Source organism: Melospiza melodia, chromosome 25 (assembly GCF_035770615.1).
Source record: "Melospiza melodia melodia isolate bMelMel2 chromosome 25, bMelMel2.pri, whole genome shotgun sequence".
NCBI classification, from domain to species: Eukaryota; Metazoa; Chordata; class Aves; order Passeriformes; family Passerellidae; genus Melospiza; species Melospiza melodia.
Window position 1 is genome coordinate 8,141,381 of NC_086218.1, and position 23,497 is coordinate 8,164,877.

Sequence of the window (23,497 nt, forward strand, 5' to 3'; positions counted from 1 at the left end):
TTTCCAAGATTTTGGGGATATCAGGCAAAAGTGTAGGAAAAGGAATACCAGCTCTGTAGTGGGAAATTTACAAAGCAGATCAGAACAAACCACACAAACCCAGAACTTTCCCTCCCACTCAGCGCTGTTGGTTTCTGTGGCAGTTATAACCGCGGCCAGCAGGGGGCGCTGCAGGGAGCACTCCCGGCCAGCAGGGGACGCCCCGGCCCAGCTCCATCCCCTCAGGGGCCATGGCGGACTCGGGCAGGAGGCAGGAGGGGAAATCGCTCCTTTTGCAAACTCACAGGCACCAATCGCTCCCGGCACCACCACCAGCAGTAGACAGAAGCCGCCAAGGGAGCAGGTTGGATCCCAGTGCCCACTGGCAGCGTAGCAGTGTCCCGAGGTCAGGCACGTGCCCTACGCAACACCCGCGTCTGCTCTCCATGATCCCCAATGGAAGGAAGGCAGCACCTGAGCCCAGGCAGGTTTTGAGTGCACAGCAGCACCTCTGGTGACTTTACACCACAATTCCTGCAAACCCTCAGCCTTTCACGCAGGTGAGGAGGGCAGGGATGGAGCAGCTTTGGGGACACCTGGAATCCACACAGCCACTCCCCACAGCCCCACCACGGCCACGGGTAGAGCCACTGACCGATACTTCCACACTTTTCTCTCTATTTTTGTGGACAAAGTCGGAATCCAAGCATTCTTTCCATGAGGTTCCTCAAGGCTGAATATTTTGTTCAAGAAGGAGGTTCCCAGGAAGGTTGTTGGCATATTGTTGTGCAATTTGCAGTAGTTTTGTGGTTCTCTCTGTCCCTTACAAAGAGTAACAAAGGATCAGTTGCTACATTTCCGGGCTGGTTCTCCCACAGCTGCCCCTGCCGGGAGGGTTTCCAGCCAGCCCTGCTCTGAAAACCATCAAAGGCCCTCACAGAGACACTGCTTGAGCTCCCTTTGGGTTGTGTGCTTCTTGCAGAGCTGAGCAAAACACCGGAAGGCCCTTTCCGCCCCCACAGAATTCTCACCTCTGCAGCAGCTCTGAAGCTGCCAGAATCAAAGCCAAGGGGCCAATGGGGACCCTCAGGTGCTGGCTGCCCCCTGGGGCTGGCCAGAGCAGGGCTAGGCAATGGCCATCCCTGTGCAGTGGGGCTGGGCCATGGCTTGGCCCCACCCTTGGATGGCCCCTGGCTTCAAGGGGCAGGAGTTTGGGACCTCCTTCCTGCCCAGGGTTCCATTCCCCAGCTGCTCTTGCTGGCTCAGATCCAGCAGGGGACGAGCAAAAATGGAGAAGTCTGGACCCCTCCAAAGCTGCCAAGCTCCAGGACAGGACCCTCTTCCCCAGCATGTGTCCCCCCTGGGACAGGATCCCCCCAGGACAGGAGCCCCCTGGATGTGCCCCCTAAGGACAGAACCCTTCCCCCATGTGAGATAGGTGTCAAATGGCCTTTTCCTTCTTCTGCAGTAGACAGAAAGTGAAAGTGTTGGGGGGTAAAAGCTGCACTCCCCCATCCCCCACAGCCTCCACAGCCCTCCCTGCAGACCCCTCATCCCTGCTTCCCCCACCCTGGGCTTCCCCCAGCCTGATTCCTGCTCCAGGTGCCCCCAAGGACCATCAAGGCACGAACTGGGGGGGATGAGAAATTGAGGGGTAAAATGATGGAAATGGATTAAAGAGAGGGAAAAATCACTGGGGGCTGGGGGACACAGACCCAGAGCAGCCCAGAATCTGTCTGGGGTGACACCCTGGACACCGGCACCATGTGGGGCTGGTGCTGGCTCTGGGTCACCCCAAAATCTGAAGCACCCAGGGAAGGAGCTGCAACCCATGGGCTCACCCAGCCACTGCCCATCCCTGGCACCCCCATATCCCCCGGGAACCGAAACATGGGACCTCCATTCCTTATGTCCCACTCTCTCTGCAGCCCCCATCCCAACACTGACATTCCCTAGCAACTCCATGACCCAGTACCCCATTCCCAAAGAACCCCTTCTCCTTCATTCCATCCCCTGAAATCTTCCTAGGACCCACGAATCTACCATCCCATGAAGTCAAATCCTTGGAGCCCACATTCCCCTGGGACTCCCATCCCTGAGTCCCCCCAGGTATGGAGACGCCCATTCCAATGGCACCCCCATTGCCGGATATCCCCCCTCCTCAGGACCCCATTTACCAGAGACCCCATTCCTGCCTCCCCAAAACCACCAAATTTCCAACTCCTGGGAACCCCATGACCCATTTTTTCCCACCCATCCTTGTCCCCAGCCTGTCCCCAGACTGTCCCCACCCTGCCCCCACCAAGGGCCACCTACACATGAGGTCGAGATGTGACCTCGCTTCCTTCCCTTTCATCCGAAGAGCCGCCAGCCAGGGGAGCAGTGGCCACAGCAGCGAGTGACAGCCAGTGCACATGGCTGGGGACACCGGGATGGCTGGGAAGGTGGCGCTGCTCCTGTGGGGTGAGTGCCCCAGGCACGGGCCTGACACCCTGGGGATCGGGAAGGAAGGGGGCACAGGGGTCTGTGGGGTCCCCTGAGGTCCCCATTGCCAGCAGAGCCAGTCCATGTTACCCACAGTGGAACAGGGTGTTTCTGGGGATGTAGGGTGGCTTTGGGGACAGGAAGAGGGGGCAGGAATTTGGGGATGGGGATGTGGGGACAGGAATGTGGGGACTGGCACCTTTGGGCTCAGGCAGCTCCAGGGATAGGGATGAGGGAACTGGGATGCAGGGACAAGAACCGTGAGGATGTGGCCATGGGGATGGGATCACTGGGATGGGATCATGAGCAGGTGGGGGTGACCTGGGCCAGCATGGGCTGTGTCCGTGGTGTCCTCATGCCCGGGGTGTTCTCAGTGTCCCCATGTTCTGCCTCAACCCGGGGTGGCCTCGGCGTTCCTGTTCCCAAAGTGTCTGTGCCACAGGGATGTGGTACACGTGTGGCTGTGACACAGACATGTCCCCCTGCCTGTCCAGACCTTTGGGGACCACCACACACTTTCCCACAAGAGCATCTGTCCCCACGGGGACACTTTGGGGACAGCCACCACACCCTGTACCCCGTGTGCCTCTGTCCCCATGGTGACACCCCCACTGAGCCCTGTCCCTTCTCCCTTCCAGCCCAGACCCTCGGCCTCGCTGGTGAGTCCTCAGGGGATGCCATGTACCCACCCCGCTGTCCCCAGCCCTGCAACGGCCCTGGCAGGCTGGTGTCCCCTGTCACCCGCAGGTACCCAGACCACCCAGCTCCTGGTGGAACCCTCCTGGAGGCCAGCGGTGCTGTGGGACCGGGTGACACTGACCTGCCAGGGCTCGGGGACTGCCGGTGCCACCACCTGGTACAAGGACAGTCAGCGTTGGTGGCAGGAGGGACAGGACCGCCTCACTGTCACCGAGAGTGGCACCTACACATGTGACAGACCCGGCACTGGGCGCAGCCCCCCCGTGACAGTCTTAGATGGTGAGGGGAGACCTTGAATGATCATGGGGGCCCCAGAGCGGTAAGGGTGGGCTCCATTCCGTGGATGGCCTCACACCCCTCGTGTGACAAGAGCCAGTCCCCTGCACACAGGGACATCCCAGTGCACCCCAGAGCACCCCAGGGCACCCACATGTCCCTAGTGCTATGGGCACCCACCTCAGACCAGTCTCATAGTGAGCTGTGACCTTCCTGTCCCACAGACCCACTGGTGCTGCAGGTGCCAGCGCGGGCACTGCTGGAGGGGGACACCTTGACACTGCGCTGCCGGTGCCGGCAGGGCAAGCATCTCAGCAGGGTGCGATTTTACCGGGAGGAGAAGGATCTCAGCAGGTCCCTCAAGGATACTGTGCTGTATCTTTCACCTCTGCAGCTGCACCACAGCGGCCGCTACAGATGTGAGGGCTTGGTGGGGTCTTGGCAGTCACAGTCAGCAGCAGTGACAGTGACAGTGCATGGTGAGCACCCACATGGCTGGAACTCCAATATCTTGACACCCCCAAAGCCACTTCCCAGTGCTCTCAGAGTCACAGTCCTCACCTCTCCTCTCCTTCCCAGAGCTCTTCTCGGTCCCAGAGCTGGAGGGTCCCCGCGAGCTCACTGAGGGGTCCCCCCTGACTCTCAGCTGCCTCAGCACCCCCAGCCCCCTGCGGCCCCGAGCCCCCCTCCTGTACGTGTTCTACCAGGATGGGCAGGTGGTGGGGGGCCCCCAGGGGTCCCCGCAGCTGCTGGTGCCCGCTGTGAGGGTCTCCCACTCGGGGAATTATGTCTGTGAGGTGCGCTCCCGGGGTGGGTCCGTGCGGAAGAGCAGCAACCGGCTCCTTGTCATGGTGTGCAGTGAGTGCTGGGATGGGCACGGGGAGCCCCCACAGATGCCTCGGGTCCCTTATACTGCCTGGCACCCTCCAGCCCTCCCTGACGCCGCCTCTGGGGCACCCAACCTTTTCCAGATCCCTCCCTGCCCCTCCCTCATCCTTTCTCGGGTCTCTCCCCAGGACCCCCAATCCGTACATGTGTACCCTCATCCTTCCCTGGTGCATTTTCTGTGTCCTGCCGTCGCTGCCCCGGGTTGCTCCTAAGCTTCCCCCATTCCTGGCTTGTGTTTCCCTCCATCCTTCGTTGGGTCCCCTCCCCCATCCCTGGGTCCCTCCACCCCTCTCTGAGGTCTCTGCACATTGCTCAAGTCTCACCATCCCCACCCATGGTCCCCGTACCCTTCCTGGTGTTGCCCACCTCCCTCTCCAGGTGTTCCCTCCCTGACCCCCTTATCATCCCTCGGGGTTCCTTTCTAAGCCCCCCTCCCCCAATCTCTGCACCCCCTCTCCCTCACTGGAATTCCCCTCCCCCTCCTTGACACCCCCCTGGTCCCTCACTGTCCCCTGGTGTCCCACTCTCCCGCAGGGGTCCCGCCCTCGGGGGTGTCCCTGTCAGTGAAGCCCCCCGGGGGACAGGTGGCACTCGGGGACAGCCTGGTGCTGAGCTGTGAGGTGGCCACAGGGACAGGTCCCCTGTCCTTCTCCTGGCACCGGGAGGGCTCAGGGGCACCGCTGGGCACCGGCCCCCGCCTGGAGCTGCGCCACGTTGGGGACAATGACAGCGGCCAGTACCGGTGCCGGGTCAGTGACGGGAACAGCGTGGCCGAGAGTGACCCCCTGAATGTCACCGTCCTGGGTGAGTGGGACCCTCGGGCTGGGGGTGACCCCACCCACAGCAACCCCATTCCACATCACCAGGTGCCAGCACCGTCTCTGTCCCCACAGTGCCCGTGGCCAATGCCACAATCAGCCATCGTCCCCTGACACACCAGGTGCGTGCAGGTGACAACATGACCCTGCGCTGCTCAGTGCAGGTGGGCTCAGCCCCTGTCACCTTCACCTGGGTGCACAATGGGCAGCAGGTTGCCTGGGGTCCCCTCCTGGAGCTCAGGGACATCGATGTGGGACATTCGGGCACCTACCAGTGCGTGGCCACCAACCAGCTGGGACAGGACGGGCACCGCGTGTTCCAGGCACTCAGCCCTGAGCTGGCCCTGGAGGTGACACCTGGCTCACCCTGGGTCACAGGTGGGCTCACATGGGGTCACCAGGGTGTTCAGGACTCCTGCAGTTCAGAGTGACCCCAATGTGTCCCCTCTGTCCCCAGCAGTGGCTGTGAATGTCGGCAGGACCCTCCTGTTCCTGCTCCTGCTCCTGGCTGTCATCGGGGGCTGTCACTGGTGGCACCGCCGGGGTGGGTGACAATGGGGGGGGAACAAGGTCCTACAGGAACTGGGGGGAAGCCCCACACACTGGGGGTCCATTGGGGCATCACCCAAAGCCCCTGAGCTGGAGGAAGCTGAGCCCCCAGTGACCTTTGCTTGGGGGTCTTTTGGAGGGTCCTGGGCTGTCCCAGGAAGGGCCTTGAGGAATATTGGGGTGACTCTGGGATCTCCTGGGGGCTTTTAGGGAGGTGTTGGAGAGTTGTGCAGGGATGTTAAGAGCTCCTCAGGGATTCTGAAGCAGTTTGGAGGCTTCTCTGCATTCCATTCTTGGGGTTCCTGGAGGCTTGAGGGGTGCTCAGGGGTTCAGGGTTCCTGGGGAGGGGGCTGGAGTACCTGGGTGCCTCAGGTGTCCTGGGGCTCCTCAGGGGTGCTTTGGGGTGCAGGGGCCTGGGAGTCCAATAGAAATCAAGTGTCTGGTGGGGGCTCAGGGGTCCAGTGGGCATTTAAAGGTCCCAGGTGGGGTTGGGGCCCAGGGGACCCCATGATCACCCCATCCTCTTTTTCTTGCAGCTCTCAGGAAATCCCAGGACAGGAGAGTGGGGAGTTCCAGCCATGACTCTGCCTGACCCCCTCCCCAGACACCCCTCAGATCCCCCTTTATCCCCACAGGGCCCCCCAGAACCCCCTTATCCCCTGCAGGTGGGGGAGGGGCTGGACATGAGGGGGCGGGGGGTGAGTATGGGGGATGGGTGGGGACATGGGCATGTCACCCATGGGTGTCACCCCAAGCCAGGTGTCTCTTACTGTCCCCCCCAAGGACCCCCAGGTGATCCACGCAGAGCTGCCAGGACCACATGGGTGACTGCAGGACACCAGTGACATCCATGGGAACGTGCTGTGACAATGGGGGACACTGGGAGTCCCCATCCCATGGCTCCCATGGTGGCCCATCCTGCCTGGGGTGATGGCCACAAGTCAGGGGGGCTGCACAGGGCACCCAGTGCTCCCCTTTCCCCCTCCCAGTGCTCCCAGTACACCCATGGCTCCCCAGGCTCCTCCCAGTGCCAGGGGACACTGGACCCATTTCCTTTGTATTTGGTCCAAAATGCAGCTTTTTGGTTAAATTGGCAGAGATGTTGTTTGTTCAGCTTTGTGGGGCTTTAGGAATGGGATTCTCCAGTTCTGGGCTGCCACTAAAACCAAGGGCTGCTGCCCCTTTCCCTCCCCATGGAGGCACAAAGATCCCAAAGGGCTGAGAGAAGAACAATTTCCTGAAACAGCAACCAGAGAACAAAACCAACAGCAACAAGGTTCAGAGTCCAAAGGGTCACACAAGGAATGATTTCCTGGCAAAGCCTCCAATGAGTTCCTGCTGGGGCTGGGCCTAGGAGGGGGCTCTGCTGGCTCGGCTCCGCGCCCTGCGCTCCACCTGGGCAAAATATTTGTCAGGAATTCCGGTGGCTCTGCAGAGGAAAGAATCCATCAGGCTGTAGTATATGGTAGAGATAATTCATGCTATTAATGTATAAAATATTGTAAAATCCAAGCTATGTCTTTTGACCACCCCAGCTGGGAGCAGAGTCTTATTTTCATTCAATTAGTTCCCGGACTACGTAAAGAAAATATCGAGTTTGTAAACGTAAAATGGAACCTTCCTGGGCCATGATCACTGACTTCCCTGGAATGTCTGGGCTACTCAAGAGTGATCTGCACCTTGAAGATAGTATCTACTACCATCACCTCCCTGTTACTTGTGAATGTGGAGTGCTCTGACAACATCTAGACACGTGGAACCAGACTTTTGTCTAACCCTGCACATGTATAGCCCCGATTCTGCATGTGAAGGGACACAAAGGAACATTCAGTCATCTCTGCCTCAGGTGGAATCAACTGTATAAGAGCTCGCTTCGTGTGAACCAGGGAGACTCTGACACCCAGAGGTCAGATCTGTGTTCACCCAGCACCAAACCCCGGCTCGACACTGCCTTGGCTGTGGTGGTTTTTTTTCCCCGATTGAAATTCTGCTTCGCTGACAATTTAATAAATCATTGCTAAATTTTCTTTTCAATTTGGCTCTCGGTTTGATCATTTATAACAAGGCTCCCGATGGATCTGGGACCGTGGCCCCACAGGATGGTCCCGTTTGCTGAGGATGCAGAAGGAGCTGGGTGGTCCAGCTGGGGCACCAGGAAGGAGCCCTGAAAGCAGCACTGACCTGAACTCCTGCAGCTTCTGCTGTCTGAAATGAGCGAGGCGCTGGCTGCGCTGCCGGATCTCCTGCTGCAGCCGCCGGCCCTCCTCAATGCCGGCCGCCCGCTCCCGCTGCCGCTGCTGCTGCAGCTCCTGCATCTGCCGCCGGAGATCTTCGGCATGGGCGCGCTGCCGGAGCTCCCTCTGCTCCTGCTCCAGCTGCTCCCGCTCCAGCTGCTCCTGATGGGCCCTGTGGGAGAGCCAGGCTGGCTCAGGGACCCTGCCACAGCCCCTCACACCTGGCACAGCACCTGGGCTGGCACTGGAGCTCCTAGAGCCACCAGCTGGAACTGGGAGCCCCCTGGCCACCACCTCAGCCATGCCTCGGTCCTGTGTGCCTCACCTGAGCATCCTCTGGAATTCCCGGTGGTCCTGCTGCACCTGCATGGCCAGGTACTGCTCCTTCTGGGCCACCTGCTCCAGCCGGTCCTGCTTCAGCTGCTGCTCCAGCTCGGCCTTCTTCCGTGCCTTCTCCAGCTCCCGCCGCCGCCATTCCCGGTCTGCCACCTCTTGGTTCCTCTTGGCTCTCAGAGCATCCTGCCCAAACAGGGGACAGTGCTGAGCTTCCCTCAGGGGCACCTTTGGAAGCCCTTGGCCTTTGGCTCTGCTCCAGGACATATCCTGGTTCCAGGGGCTGGTCCTACAGACCCCCCACATCCAGGGGTGCTGCCCAGTCTGGGGACAGGGACGGTGGCAGGGGAACACATCACCTGTTCCTGGGCCACTCACCTGCTCTGCCTGCCAGGCCTGGGCCCGCTCCTGTGTGGCCCTGAGCCGGGCCAGCTCCTTCTCCTTCTCCAGACGCAGTTGGTGCTGCTCTGCCTCCAAGGCGGCCTCACGCTCCTACGGGGGTCAGAGGCCCAGGGATGGGACAGAGCCCTGGGATGGGACAGAGCCCCAGGGTGTAGGAGAGAGACCCAGGGTGTGGGACAGAGCCCTGGGATGGGACAGAGCCCCAGGGATGGGACAGAGCCCCATGGTGTGGGACAGAGCCCCATGGTGTGGGACAGAGCCCCATGGTGTGGGACAGAGCCCCAGGGTGGGACAGAGCCCTGGGATGGGACAGAGCCCCATGGTGTGGGACAGAGCCCCAGGGATGGGACAGAGCCCTGGGATGGGACAGAGCCCCACGGTGTGGGACAGAGCCCCATGGTGTGGGACAGAGCCCCAGGGTGGGACAGAGCCCCAGGGATGGGACAGAGCCCTGGGATGGGACAAAGCTCCATGGTGTGGGACAGAGCCCCACGGTGTAGGACAAAGCTCCATGGTGTGGGGCAGAGTCCTGGGGTGGGACAGAGCTCTGGGGTGGGACAGAGCCCGAGTGGGACAGAGTCCTTGGATGGGACAGAGCCCAGGGTGGGACACAGCCCCAGGGTGTAGGACAGAACCCCAGGGTGGGACAGAGCCCCAGGGTGTGGGACAGAACCCCAGGGTGGGACAGAGCTCCGGGGTGGGACAGAGCCCCAGGATTGGACAGAGCCCCGGGATGGGACAGAGCCCCAGGGTGTAGGAGAGAGCTCTGGGGTGGGACAGAGCCCTGGGGTGGGACAGAGCCCCAGGATGTAGGACAGAACCCTAGGGTGGGACAGAGCCTCAGGACAGGACAGAGCCCCAGGGTGGGACAGAGCCCCAGGGTGGGACAGAGCCCCAGGGTGGGACAGAGCCCAAGCACAGCTCCTGCAGCCCCTGCCCACCCCACCAGGAGCCCTCTGCTCTTACAGCCTTCTGCCGCTGCTGCTCCAGCACCTGCTCATCCTCCAACCTCTCCTGCTCCCGCTGTTGATCCTTCAGCCTCTGGCTCTCCATGTTGAAACGTTTAATATCAGCATGGATTTGCTTTTGTCGCTCCTGTTTCTGCTCCCAGGCCTGGAAATGCCATGCAGGGTTGGAGACCACCAAGTTGAGTGCTCCTTCCTCCTCCTCCTCACCCAGGGCAGGGAGGCTTTGGGCCACCTCCTTGGGATTTCACAACATTCCCAAGGGACCAAAGCTCTGATCCTGCTGGCTGCTGTCCCCACTCCCTGAGTGTGGCTGATCCAGCTCTGCCAATCCCTTTCCAGCCAGGTGGAAACCTCCCTGCACCCCCTATTCCCTGCTCCCACCTTCTGATCCTCTCTTTTCATCTGCTCCAGTCGCTCCAGCTGCCTCTGGCCCTCCTGGTACAGCTCCTCAGCCCTCAATGCCCGCTCCTCTGCATTCTGCTCCATCTGTTTCACAATGTCCTGCCGGGCTCTGGGAATACAAGAGCAGAAGGGTTTCCTGTGGCTCCATCCTGCTCCCCATCATGGGCATGCTGGCATGGACAGGGCTGGTGTGGTTGGAATGGGCCAGATGCCTCCATGGGGAAGAGGGAGCCTCCTGCTCACCTCATCAGCTCCTGCTTCCTCTGGCGCTCCAGCTCCTCCTGGACCTCCATGCCCTTCTCCCGCTCCATTTCCATCATCTTGTCCAGGCGCTTCTCTTCCTCTGCCAGTTCCTTGAGGATCATCTGCTTCTCCAGGACTTGCTTGTCCCGGATCATGTTGCACTTGGCATTGAGGAACAGCTGTGGGGACAAGAGGTGTCTGTAGACACAGAGAGCAGGGAGGGCCAGGGAAGGAGAGGAAGAGCCTGGGCGCACAAGGAGCAGGGGAGGCTCAGCAATGCCAGGTGATAGAGGGGAGCGCCGGCCCTACCGCGTTCAGTTCCCGCACATCTTCCTCCTCCTCCAGCCTCATCCTCATCGCTCGCTGCAGCAGCTTCTGCTCCTCCTGCTGCAGCTCCTCATCCACGTCTCTCCAGCGGTTCCTCTTGTCCTCCAGCTCTGCCTTTCTCTGCTCCTCGATCTGGGCCTTTTTTAGGGCTTCCTATGGGTACAGAGAGCGCTGCCCAATCCTGGGCACCTTCCCAAGGGCTCGCAGGGGTCACACTTCAGGTGCTGCCCTCCTGACACTGAGTGGGAACATGTCAGGCTCCTGGCATGTCCATGGGCACCTCTCCCCACACCTCTGGGCAGACACCCCGTGCCCTTGGAAGGCTGGAAGTGCTGGGCACAATTTCAGGGATGCTGCCCAGCTCTCAGAGGAGCCCTGAGCCCTGCAGCCTCCCCTGTGCCCCAAAACATCAGGGACAAAAGGGACCCCCTTGTTGAAGCCACCACCCCTAGAGCCTGCCGGGGAGGGGGAAAAGGGAGAAGCAGGAAGGGAAATGCCTACAAAAGCAGCGTCCTGTCTGGCTCTCAGGGTCTTCAGCTTGTCCCAACGCTCCACCTCAGTCAGGGCTCGAGCTGATTCCTTAAGTTTCTCATATTCCTTTTCCCCAATGATGAGACACGGTTGGGGCTTCTCCTGGGGAATGCTGGGGAGCACAGGGAGAGAGCTCAGTGGCACAGAAACCCCAACAGGTCCTTGTGCTCCCTGAACTGCCCACTCAGCCAACAAACCAGGCCAGATCAATGTGGGAAGTGCTGGGGAAGCCGTGGGGACCCGGTTCTCTTGTTTTGGGGCGAGGCAGGAAGGGAAAGTGTGGTGAAAGTGGCACCAGGCTGGGATGCAGGGGGCAGGATCCCCGGCGGTGGTCAGAGCACACTGCCAGCCCCTGCTCCCCAGACATTTTGAGACGCTGCACTGACACCTGCTGGGCCCCAAAAACCCCTCAGGGCTGGGGCACAGCCTTACATGAGCTCCCGGATCAGGTCCTTGGTGATCACTTGGATGGTCTTGAGCTTGGGCTTGAAGGAGAGCAGCTCTCGAGGATGTTTTGGCACATCCTTAGAGATCACCACAGGGTCGCTGGAGCCCGTCACCTGCAGAATAGAAAAGTTTGAGGGATCTGAACCCCTCCCCTCTCCTGGCGCTCCCCGGACACCGAGGGATCCCAGCGGGAGCTCTGGGCCCTCTGCCGGGATCGGCCGCGGGGTGTCGGGGGCACGTCCGGAGGGGACAGAGGGGCCGGGGCTCAGCGGGAGGAGCTGGACATCCTGCGGGGTGTGGGGGTCTGGGGGAGCCATCGGGACGGACGGACTGAAATCCCGGCGGTGAAAGCTGGAGACGGCGGGCGAGGAGGGACCTCCGGGACGAGCCCCGGGCGCGGAGGGACCGGGATCCTGTGCCGGCAGTCACGGCTGCCATCCCGCTGCCACTGCCGGGGCTGTCGGTGGTATTTTTCCTGTTGTCCTGGAGCCACAATGTGGTGGAACCGACGGCTGGGATGTGTCTGAACCGAGGGTGACAGCGTGTCCAAAGCCACTGTCGCGATGTGTCGGGACGGACTGTTGCCATGGCAACGCCCCAACAGCTCGCAGGGCGTGACGGGTAGGGGTGGGGAATTGGGGGTGGTGCCTCAGGCAGGAGGGGCGGGACTTATGCTGAAATAGGCGGGGCTTGGCAGAGCTGTGTGTCCCCCCCCCTCCCTGGGGAACATCGGAGAGTCACCAGTGACGGCCCCGCCCCTCCCCATAAGCCCCACCCCTTATCCTTGCCCCGCCCCTCAACTCAGTTCTGCCCCTCCACCCCAGCCCCGCCCCCTCACTGCCCCGCCCAGTCCCTCCTGACTCCGCCCAAACCACGCCCCCCGTTGTGGTCCCGCCCCTCCACGCGGCCCGGGGGTCTCTGCACCCCCAGTCAGGGGTCTCCCCATTGTAACCCATCAGGAGCCCCCTGCCCTCCCCCAGCCCCAAATCATGACCATCCAACCCTGGAAAGAAGAGGATCCGTTTATTGGGGCGGTGGGGTGGGCGCAGCGGCACCGCACCCACCCAGCCAAATAATATTAATAAAAATTACTTTGGTCCTGACAAAACTGCGGCCGGGGCACACCCGGCTGGTCCACGGCGGGGGTTAAGGCAGGCAGAGCCCCGGAGGGGCTTAGAGGATCCGGCGGTCCCGGGCGCGGCCGGCGCGGTCACACAGGCGGGGTCGCCTCACCCTCCGTCCTTCCGCTGGGCTCCTGCAGGGCGGGCTGGGCGAGACCACCCTGCTGAGCGAGGGGGGCTCACTGAGCTCTGCCTCTACGAGTCGAGTTCGCCCGTGCCATCTCGCATCCGCTGCCTTCCGCATGCAACGGGGAGGCAGCAGCGAAACGTCCACTCCGCGCCCAGCCCCGCGGGACCCGCCGCTTCTCCTCCGGGGCTGTGCAGGGTTCCGTTCCTCCCCTCCGCACGGCATTGGGTGCGGCGGGCTCTCCGCCTCCTGCATTCAACGTCACTTCCCAGCCGAGCGCGCCATTGACGGCGGCGGCGGGGGGGGGGCGGTGTGGCGGCTCCGCGAGGCTCCAGAAGGTTCCGCCGCGATGATGGGCCCGCGCCCCGTCCTGGTTCTCAGTAAGTTCCGATCGGTTTGTCGTGCGCAGAGAGCGCTGGTTATTAGTGCACCTCATAGCTACGGTGGTGAAGGGGTAGTGGAGGTTATTTGATGCTGGGTTTATTGGAATAGTGGTTCGTATGATGCCGTAGCCTCCGAGCTTTAGGAGAGGGGCAGCTAGTAGCATGGAGCCGGCAATGGGGGCTTCTCCGTGGGCTTTCGGGAGTCATGGGTGTAAACCGTATAGGGGGGCTTTAACTATGAAGGCTAGGAGTAGGGCTGGGCTTGCCGCTAGGCTTGATCAAGAGGTTCAATGTGCGATGTGAGAGTTTAAATATTGGGAACTGTAATGCACCGATTTGGTTGTGTAGGTGGAGGATGGCAATTAGCAACGGGAGTTAGCTGGCGTGCTTGTAGAATAGAAGGTAAATGCCGCGTTTAGACGCTCTAACAATAGAGCGGGCCCGGCCCGCACTGCCGGAGCGGAGGGGCCGGTCCGGACCCCCGCCCCGCCGTGCCGCCATGTTGCGGCTCCTCATGGCCGGGCTCCCTTTCACGGCCCGTTCCGGCCGGGCCCGCCTGTCCTGCCGGGGATCCAGCTCTTGGGCCTCCGGAGCTGCTGGAGCGGGTCTAGAGGAGGCCACGGAGAGGCTCCAAGGGCTGCAGCCCCCTCCGGGAATCGCTGCCGCTCGGCGCGGCCCGAGCTCCCCCTGGCAGCTCCCTGCCCACGGCCGCTGGGATCCTGTGCCGGCAGGAGCAGGATCCCGGAGCCCCGCTGCCCTCGGACATTTTCTGGCAGCGTTCCGTGCTCTCGGCTGCCCTCGCATCTTTCTTAGCGCGTTGCTTTGTGTTGCCCCGTCTGAACCCCATGTGAACCCCAATTCTTGAGAGCTGCTGGAGCGGGTCTAGAGGAGGCCACAGAGATGCTCCAAGGGCTGCAGCCCCTCCGGGAATCGCTGCCGTCCCCGGCGTGGCCCGAGCTCCCCCTCACTGCTCCCTGCCCACAGCACAGAGCCCGCTGCCCTCAGACCTTTTCTGGCAGCGTTCCGTGCTTCCCGCTGCCCTCACATCTTTCTCAGCACGTTGCTTTATCCTGCCCCGTCTGAGCCCCATGTGAACCCCAGTTCTTGGGGAGTCAGTCCAGCGGAGGCCACAGAGATCATCCAGGGGCTGCAGCCCCTCTGCTCTGGACACCGTCTGGGAGAGCTGAGGGTGTTGAGCCCGCAGAAGTAAAAGCTCCAGGGAGACCTCAGAGCCCCTTCCAGGGCCTAAAGAGGCTCCGAGGGGGGTGGAAAGGGACTTGGGGCAAGGGTATGTAGTGATAGGATAGGAGGGGATGGTTTCCCACTGCCAGAGGGCAGGGTTACGTGGGACAGTAGGAAGAAATTCGTCCTTGTGACAGTTGTAGGGCCTTGGCACACATTGCTCAGAGAAGATGTGACTTCCCCATGCCTGGAAGTGTCCAAGGCCAGGTTGGACAGAGCTTGGAGCTTTACTCTAGTAGGTGTCCCTGCCCATGAAAGGGTTTTGGAATGAGATAGTCTTTAAGGTCCACTCTAGCCACTCAAACCATTTTGTGATTCTCTCAGCATCCACCAACATAAGGTATTCCTAGAGTTTTGGTCTTTTTTCTGTTTGGGTATCTCATTCTCTACTGCGTCTGTTCTGTTCTCTGTTAACCCAATAGGCAGCAATAGGCAGACTGTCATAGCCTACCACTCCTTTTCTGAGACTGCTTGCCTGAGATGTGGTGCTGCTCTTGCTGCTGTTTCCTTTTGTTCTGTCTTACACCTCCCTGTGCACGTGCATCTGCTCCTGAATAAATCGGGGCGTGTTCGGGCCAGGCTTGCAGTAGCAGAAAAGCATCCCTGAGCCCAAATATGCCCTAGGGCTGAGTTTGTGGATAGCTGCTCTCCAGCTGAGGTTGTGAACTCCAGCTGCTGCTCACCCTCATGTGCCAAAGTAACATTGATGGATTAACTGTAGATCACTCAGTTCTGCTTACTGTACCTGAACCTCTGTAACTTTTCTTGACTGAGCACTATTGTACAACAGCAGCTCCTCAGCTTTGTGAGAGCTGGCAGATCCTAGGGAGTCACTGCAGTTTGATTTTCTGGGGTAATAGGTTCTGTTTTGGGGTTGCAAAGCTTTGTCTCAGGATGCTAACAGGGAGTTCTGTTATAATAGGGAATGTTGGTTTTCACTGACAGTTTTCTATCAATGTAATTCTCATCATAACTGCAGTATTTGTATTGTAAACTCTGAATTTCAATCTGGTCACGTGTTGAATGTGTGACTGAGAGGTGACTGCATCCTTGATGTTTTGTACTTGATTAATATTATTTTTTCTGTATTCTTTAGGTCAGAATACAAAACGTGAGTCTGGAAGAAAAGTCCAGACAGGAAACATCACTGCTGCAAAGGTACCAAATTCTCAGGCTGTGTGTGTATTCATATATTTCAGAGGGAAAACTGAATATTTTCTCTATTTGATATGAATGTAGAGTAGAAGAAGAAGCAACGTAGAAAATAATTTTCTGTGTTAGCAGAAGATTTCTGTACTATTACATAAAAATTCTGTATCTAAACCAAAATATCTGCATTGTTCATGTAATGGGTTACCCTATAAATAACCATGGAGGGATTTAGCCAACCAAACTCCTTTTCTCTGCAAAGTCTGAAAGTCTCTCAGTTTTGACATCTGACTGAGATAATAATTTAGTGTGGTTCCAGTGTCTTGATAATCCCCATATTCTCATTTCCATACAATTCTTAACCTGCATCTCAACAACTCAATCAACTCCACAGCAGAGTTGTTGGATGACTTCAATTTTGCAGGGGCTGCTGATTTCACTGTGGGGGTTTTTTAGACTTTTTGCTGCCCTCCTGTATTTTACCTCATTTCTTTGATTCCTCCCAGACTATTGCTGACATTATCCGAACATGTTTGGGACCGAGAGCAATGATGAAGGTAAGAACTTGTCCTGCAGCTGATTAGAAGTGACACACACATGGGACAGAGCAGTCAAGTGTTGGTTCTCTTGTGGTTACAGATGCTTTTGGACCCCATGGGTGGAATTGTGATGACCAATGATGGCAATGCTATTCTTAGAGAAGTAAGTTTCTCCTAAAGGATTTTCTTGCTTAACATTAAGTCAGTGTGTGCCTGAATTTTGGGTGACAGTGGAACTGTGTGATCCCCCCACCTCTCCTGAGAGCCAGCAAGTGCTAACCAGCTGCTCCAGGAAAGGTTCTCATTGGGAAGAAATGAAACATACCCAGCAGGTATTCTTGCTCTACAGAAATGTAGATTTGATCCTAGAGTGGGAAATTTTCATGGAGTGTTTACAAGACTGATGCAAATTCTTTGGTAATTTGAGCTATTATAAACTGCATTGAGACTTTTTGAGTAGATGGTGTTCACAATGCCACATGAGGAGAGCTAGAAATCATTATTGTGTGTCTGTTAAAAGAACATCCTGAAAACTGAAATGCCTGAAAAACAGTGAAGAGACACAATCCTGTCAAATACAAGGGCTTGGTTTTGGTCTCGAAAAGGAAGAGAAAGCCTTGCTGTTGTTGGACAGAATGCCTTTGATTGTATTAAAGGTGTGGTATTAGTTCCATTGAGTGACATGAGCCATTTCTGCTTTAATATTCTGAGACAAATCCATGCCCCATCCTTGCTCCTACCTAGATTCAAGTCCAGCATCCAGCTGCAAAATCAATGATAGAGATCAGCCGCACTCAGGATGAAGAAGTTGGAGATGGGACCACATCTGTCATTATTCTTGGTAAGGAGAAAGACTCAAACACTGCATAAAGGCTAAAGTTCACCCTTTTTTGTAAGCAGAGCCCATGATGAGACACATCCTAATTATTTACTAATCTTGAAATGGAGAGGGGTTTTTACTGTGCAAGAGCATGCTAGGTTGATGACACTCAAAGGTGATCAGCTCCACACTTTGGAAAGTTGTTCTTTCCCCATGATAACCACAGTTAAGTGTAAAGAAAGGTATTGGTGATGTTAAAGCTCTCTCTGTGGATAGAAGAGATATTTTTTTTCTGGTATGTGCTCTCCTTTCTTGACTGTTGATTGTCCTACTAACTTGGAGAATTTTGACTTATTTTTATTTTTTTTTTTAGCTGGAGAGATGCTCTCTGTTGCTGAACACTTTCTTGAGCAGCAGATGCACCCAACTGTGATCATCTGGGCTTATCGTAAGGCTCTGGATGACATGATCAGTATTCTGAAGAAAATTGGGTGAGTATGGGCTGGTGGAAGTTAGAGAGGAGGGATGTGAACTTCCTGTACTGCTTTGAGCTGCTCCTTCAGGCACTTGTGCCAGTCAAACACAACTTAGCAAAACTGGAGAGGGAGTCAGAAGGGTTAGATTGTTGCTTGGAATTAACACTCAGTTTGCTCTTTGGTTTTTCCTTTATCTCAGCACTCCAGTGGACGTGAACAATAAAGAGATGATGCTTAAAATAATTAAGAGTGCAATAAACACCAAGGCAATAAACCGCTGGTCTGACTTGGCCTGCAGCATTGCTCTTGATGCTGTTAAGACTGTGGAGTTTGAAGAAAATGGCAGAAAAGAAATTGATATTAAAAAATATGCAAAAGTAGAAAAGGTGAGTTTGTCCTGAACTGTTATTTATCCCTGTGCTCCTTTCTTGTTCTAGACTAGTTTATTGTAGGGTGTGTTAGGAAGAATTTTGTGTTACAGAATTTTATGTCTGCAGTCTGCAGACATAATCCTTGAGGACATTTCAGTCAGTGTTGTCAGCCATGCTCATTTACAATGCCAACAGGGGCTGCTATTTCAACTCTTTTAAAAAGAGTACCTGTCAAAAATAAAATTTCAGTTGGATTTGGAAGATGGAAAATTAAACATGTTGTCAGCAGAATGTTTAAAAATTCTTAAGTTCTTTCATGGCTTCCCACTTAAAATCTAAATTAGTGTGTGCTTAAAATTAAACTTGTGTAGTGATCTGGATGCACTGGGGTTACTTGGGAGATGTTTTTGTAAACTAAACAGACTCACCAGATTTTCTGCCTTGTGTCTGTCAGATCCCAGGTGGGTTTAGTGAAGACTCGTGTGTTTTGCGTGGAATTATGGTGAATAAAGACGTGACCCATCCCAGAATGCGTCGCCTGATTAAGAATCCGCGCATCGTCCTTCTGGATTGCTCACTGGAGTACAAGAAAGGAGAGAGCCAGGTAAGAGACATCTGCAGGTCTTGATTTAGGATGAGTAAAACAAACAAATGCAGATGGATTTTTAAAACTGCAGGTGGAGAAAGGCTTTCTGTGTTCTACCTTTCAGAGGTCTGTTGAATGTGGGGGCTAATTCTGCTGTGGGCTCTAGAAAAATAGGAGTGAGGCTACAGCATTTTGACTCATTGAAGCAGCTACAGTGATTTGTGTATCTTAAGTGCTGGTCAAGAGCAAAAGAAATATTTCTGAGCTTGAAATAAGCTTAATGCTCAACTGGCACAGTGTCATAATTTATTTGATCGCTGGTTTTCATCCCTGACTCTTTCCCTGGTTGTACTGGAGGAGTTGAGCTGCTTGAAGCTGGGGAAGGTGTGTCTAATACTGTGAAGGTTGGAATGAACACCTCAGCTGTTTACACCTCTTTTGTACAGACTGACATTGAAATTACTCGAGAGGAAGATTTTGCCCGAATCCTGCAGATGGAGGAAGAGTACATTCAGCAGATGTGTGAGGATCTGATAAGAGTCAAGCCAGATCTGGTCATCACAGAAAAAGGAGTTTCTGGTAATGGCACACGTGATCCTTTGTGTTGAATTCATCTCAGTGAGGTTCACTGTGTTAAATGCACTGCTCAGGAACTTAGAAAAAACCCAACCAAAACTAAAAACACAACAGCAAACTAATACAACTCCTCCCAAACCTGGTGTACACCAGCAAATAGGGCATTGGAGTTCATCCTTGATGTTGCCTTTTGAAATTAGGCTCCTACAGTAATATTTTGCTTTTCCAGCATTTGGGAAAGATACCAAAATACAAGTGAAGCTGAGTCTTAACCCCTGGAGAGCTGTGCTACCATTTTGCCTTGCGGCCTGGTTTTAAAAGCTACATTTGGGTGCTTTTCTCCTGCATAACCCTTTTTGCTTCAAAGACTGGAATTAAAATAGCTGGGTTGATAACTGATAAACAGATGAAATTTGACATGATATTGCTGGTTCACTACTGAAATTCCACAAACCTGGTTTCAGACCTGGCCCAGCACTACCTGATGAGAGCCAACATCACCGCCATCCGCAGGGTGAGGAAGACTGACAACAACCGGATTGCCAGGTGGGTGTTGGCTCCTGTCTGGAGCCCATTCCCGCTGTGCCTGACACGGAATTGTTGTGCTCTCACTCTCTCAGCTCTGATTTTGAGTCTGATGCTGTGCTTTGCTGTGCCAGGGCCTGTGGGGCTCGCATCGTCAGTCGCACCGATGAGCTCCGGGAGGAGGATGTGGGAACTGGTGCCAGGCTCTTTGAAGTGAAAAAAATAGGAGATGAGTATTTTGCTTTCATCACTGATTGCAAAGATCCTAAAGCTTGCACCATCATCCTGAGGGGAGCCAGCAAGGAAATCCTAGCGGTGAGTGAGTGAGTGCATGGGCTGCTTCATCTCCTGTGCCAGCCACCTTCGTGGTGAGTCATGGCCAGCAGACTGGGCTGGGCTTTCGGCTGGTGTGGTGCTGCAGGTAATAATGGGAAGGGCAGTGGAGTGAGGAAGGGTCTGGAGCACAAGGAGGAGCTGGGGGTATTTCAGCAAGGACCTTATTGCTCCCTGTTCAGTACTACATCACAGAAGGGTCTAGCCAGTGGGGGCTTTTCATCCTAGAAACAGGGCAAGAGGTTTAGATTGGATATTAGGGGAAATTTCTTCATGGAAAGTGTGGTCAGACCCTGGCACAGGCTACCCAGGGCAGTAGTGGAGTCACCATCCATCCCTGGATGGATTTAGCAAATGTATGGATGTGGCACCTTGGCACTTGGGTTAGTGGCAGCCTTGGCAGTGCTGGGGGGAGTGTTTGGACTTGATTATGTTAGGAGAGCTTTCCAGCCTCAAAAATGTTGTGATTGTGTCCCTGTTGCAGGAGGTGGAGCGCAACCTGCAGGACGCCATGCAGGTGTGCCGCAACGTGCTCATGGATCCGCAGCTGGTGCCCGGCGGGGGAGCCACTGAGATGGCCGTGGCCCATGCACTGACAGAGAAGTCCAAGGGCATGACAGGAGTGGAGCAGTGGCCCTACCGTGCAGTGGCCCAGGCCCTGGAGGTCATTCCCCGCACGCTGATCCAGAACTGTGGCGCCAGTACAATCCGTGTTCTGACTTCACTCAGGGTAAGGAATGTGCCACCAGGAGAGACTCAGCCCTTTTCTGCTTCACCAGCTCCACCTGGGATCAGGCACCGTTCAGAACAGTGCCCTTGTTGTGCTATCAGTAACATGTTCTTGTATAAACTCCAAAAGCAAGAATATTCTCATGACCTGTTACAGTTTCCTCAGGCCATAGTTGTGGTGGGGTTCACAGGGGTCCCAGGATGAGGGAAGAGATGAGAATCTTGACTCCATGTTTCAGAAGGCTGATTTATTATTTTATGATATGTATTATATTAAAACTATACTAAAAGAATAGAAGAAAGGATTTCATCAGAAGGCTTGAAAGGAAGAGTAATGGAATGATAATAAAATCCTGTGACTGTGATTGGCCATTAATTAGAAACAACCACATGAGACCAATCCCAGATCCACCTGTTGCATTCTACAGCAGCAGATAACCATTGTTTACATTTTGTTTCTAAGGCCTCTCAGCTTCTCAGGAGAAAAAATCTTAAGGAAAGGATTTTTCATAAAACATGTCTGTGACACGTAGTCAGTTTAAAACTCCAGAGGGGAAATTGCCATCTCACCCACCCTGTCCTTCTGCTTCCAGGCCAAGCACACTCAGGAAGGCAGCCAGACGTGGGGGGTGAATGGGGAGACTGGAGCCCTGGTTGACATGAAGGAGCTGGGGATCTGGGAGCCCTTGGCTGTCAAACTTCAGACCTACAAAACAGCTGTGGAGGTAAGGAGAGGTGGAAACTTGAGTCTCTGTGGGTATCATCTGGGACAGGAGGACGTCCTTGCCTGCATGCTGGGGTGTTTGGGTGGGCATCACACCCATGCAGGGCATGCTGGTGTCTGAACTCATTGCTGGAGGTTGGATAATGAGGGATGTGGGAGCCCAGCCTCAGGCTTTCCCAGGGCTCTTGATCCTGCAGCTGAATTTCGTCATATTTCATCCCACCTTTTCCTGTAAACAGTGCAGAGTGCTCTCACTGCTTCCAGTGCCAGACAGAGCTGTGCCTGAGCAATCCTGTGCCAGCAATGTGCTGGAATCATTAGTGGTTGTTGGAGCTTTGTCCCTCTGGCTGGCTGGGGCTGCCATGTCTCTGCTGCCCTTCTCACTACGGATCCTTCCATTACCTTGCTGGTGTTGGATCAAAGGCTGTTCCTCTAGGGATACTGTGTCCCTTCTGTATCAGTCAACAAGAAAAAAGAGTGTCCTTGTTTCCATGGTGGTGGGAGAGCAGCCCCTTGCTGCTCCCACAACCTGAGACACCTTCCCCTCTCTTGTGCTGAAAGAGCCATTTCAGCCCAGGCTGATGATTGTTGGTGTGAAGGCTGGGCAGGTTGGGTTTTGTTTTTTGTCATGAGCTCTAAATGAGCTCTGGGTTTGGGGTTTCTCTGCAGACTGCAGTCCTCCTCCTCCGTATTGACGACATCGTTTCGGGACACAAAAAGAAGGGTGACAACCAAAGCAAGCAGTCTGCAGCACCAGAGACAGCCCAGGAGTGAGAGGTTGAGTCTTCCCAGGGGAGAACCAACTGCCTTGACCTTGGCATGGAGAGCAGCTCAATGCAGTGGCTTCAAGGCTGAGCCTGGAAAAGTTTGTTTCAAGTCCAGGAGGGATGGAAAACACCCTGGGCATGGGGAAAAGGCAGTGACAAGACTGCACTGCTTGTGGGGTGAGGGTTACTGACTGAGAATTCTCTTCACCTCAAAATAAATATGTTGTTTCAGGCTGTTTCTGTCTTTAATCCTTGTGCTGGGATGGGCTGGGCAGGGGGTCTGTGCCAAGCCCCGGAGGTTCAGCCAGGCCAAGGGCAGGTGCTGCACCTGCATTGGGGCACCCCAAAATACAAACAAGCTGGGGAGGATGGATGGAGAGCAGCCCTGGGAAGGATTTGGGGGATGGGACATTGACAAGAAGCTCAGCACGCCGTGGCAACGGGCACTGAGAGCTCTGAAAGCCAAAACTGCCCTGGGCTCATCTCCAACAGCGTGAGCAGTGTGTGAGGGGGAGGTTTCTGCCCCTCTGCTCTGTCCCCTCTGGAGACACCCCTTGTTAGAGCTTCCTCCAGCTCTGGGGTGGGGCCAGAGAATGAGATTCTGGGGAGGAACTCCTCCCTGTGAAGAGGGTGAGGCACTGACACAGGCTGAGAGAAGCTGGGGCTGCCCCATTCCTGGCAGTGTTTAAGGCCTGCTTGGGAGAAGACTTAGAGCAACCTGGGCTAGTGGGAGGGGGTTAGAACTGGACAGTCTTTAAGGTCCCTTCCAAACAAAAGCAGTCTGTTATCCTCTTATTCCATTATCACTTTACTCTGATTCTACAAGAGGAAGAAGAAACCCCCGTTGTGAGCCTGGCTGAAGAGATTTACTCTCACTGCACTCTGCAGATAACCTGGCTTTGAGAGCACAGTGGTGCAACCAACGTGTCACAGGGAGATTTTATGATGATGATTTATTCCCTTATCTCAGCTTTATGCCCAGAAAACCAATGCTGCAGCTTTAAGATGGAGCCAGAGGTGGGGTGGGCAGCCCTGAGCTCCTGGGCAGGCTCTGTTCAAGCTCCTCTCTGGGTTCTCCGGGAGGACCGGGACATTGTTCCTTTTCTTGGATTGGGTTGGTGTTTTCTGCTACTAAAGTGAAGCAAAAGGGTTTTTTTTTCCCTTCCCATCCCCTGCCTGGAGGCTGTACCGGGAATCCTCGGCGCTTTGTTATTTTTCTCTGAGCTATTCCCGCTTGCTTTTTTCTTTTTCGGCCGCTCGGGGGAGCCGGCGGGACCGGGACCGCCCCGAACCCGAGGCCTCGGAGGAGCTGAACCGACACAAGAAAGGAAATTAAAATTTAATCTTCAGCCGCTGCAAGAAGACCCTCGCCAGAAATCCAACAGGTTCCAGCTCCTATGAACACTTTTCTGCTCTGTCCTCATAGACAAAAAGGGCAGACACGACCTC

The 23,497-nt window shown here is 55.8% G+C and overlaps 2 protein-coding genes across 2 annotated transcripts; one reads left to right on the plus strand and one right to left on the minus strand.

Annotated features, from left to right (window-relative positions):
- Nucleotides 1–6,912: 6,912 nt before the first annotated feature.
- LOC134429133 (cilia- and flagella-associated protein 45-like) lies at nt 6,913–12,183 on the minus strand. The gene is made up of 11 exons (XM_063176235.1): nt 11,908–12,183; nt 11,566–11,693; nt 11,104–11,245; nt 10,585–10,755; nt 10,276–10,454; nt 10,012–10,141; nt 9,629–9,775; nt 8,639–8,752; nt 8,253–8,446; nt 7,875–8,099; nt 6,913–7,122 (listed from the first exon to the last, which is right to left on the minus strand). The coding sequence occupies exons 1-11, from the start codon at nt 12,166–12,168 to the stop codon at nt 7,044–7,046; spliced, it is 1,770 nt and encodes a 589-aa protein (XP_063032305.1). The 5' UTR covers nt 12,169–12,183; the 3' UTR covers nt 6,913–7,043.
- A 929-nt stretch (nt 12,184–13,112) lies between these two features.
- Nucleotides 13,113–22,284, plus strand: CCT3 (chaperonin containing TCP1 subunit 3). Its single transcript, XM_063176640.1, has 14 exons — nt 13,113–13,208; nt 15,550–15,611; nt 16,109–16,159; nt 16,242–16,304; nt 16,886–16,982; nt 17,335–17,452; nt 17,637–17,823; nt 18,263–18,412; nt 18,841–18,973; nt 19,435–19,516; nt 19,630–19,810; nt 20,313–20,558; nt 21,151–21,282; nt 21,951–22,284. The coding sequence occupies exons 1-14, from the start codon at nt 13,178–13,180 to the stop codon at nt 22,053–22,055; spliced, it is 1,638 nt and encodes a 545-aa protein (XP_063032710.1). The 5' UTR covers nt 13,113–13,177; the 3' UTR covers nt 22,056–22,284.
- The last annotated feature ends 1,213 nt before the right edge of the window (nt 22,285–23,497 follow it).

Excerpts from the sequence above, each read along its gene's own strand:
- LOC134429133 (XM_063176235.1), bottom strand. The coding sequence starts at position 12,168 with ATGGCAACAGTCCGTCCCGACACATCGCGACAGTGGCTTTGGACACGC. Across the intron at positions 11,694-11,907 it reads CACCGCCGGGATTTCAGTCC|GTGACGGGCTCCAGCGACCC; the intron begins GTCCGTCCCGAT and ends TCTATTCTGCAG. Across the intron at positions 8,447-8,638 it reads AGGCCTGGCAGGCAGAGCAG|GATGCTCTGAGAGCCAAGAG; the intron begins GTGAGTGGCCCA and ends CTGTTTGGGCAG.
- CCT3 (XM_063176640.1), top strand. The coding sequence starts at position 13,178 with ATGATGGGCCCGCGCCCCGTCCTGGTTCTCA. Across the intron at positions 20,559-21,150 it reads GTGTTCTGACTTCACTCAGG|GCCAAGCACACTCAGGAAGG; the intron begins GTAAGGAATGTG and ends TTCTGCTTCCAG. Across the intron at positions 21,283-21,950 it reads CCTACAAAACAGCTGTGGAG|ACTGCAGTCCTCCTCCTCCG; the intron begins GTAAGGAGAGGT and ends GTTTCTCTGCAG.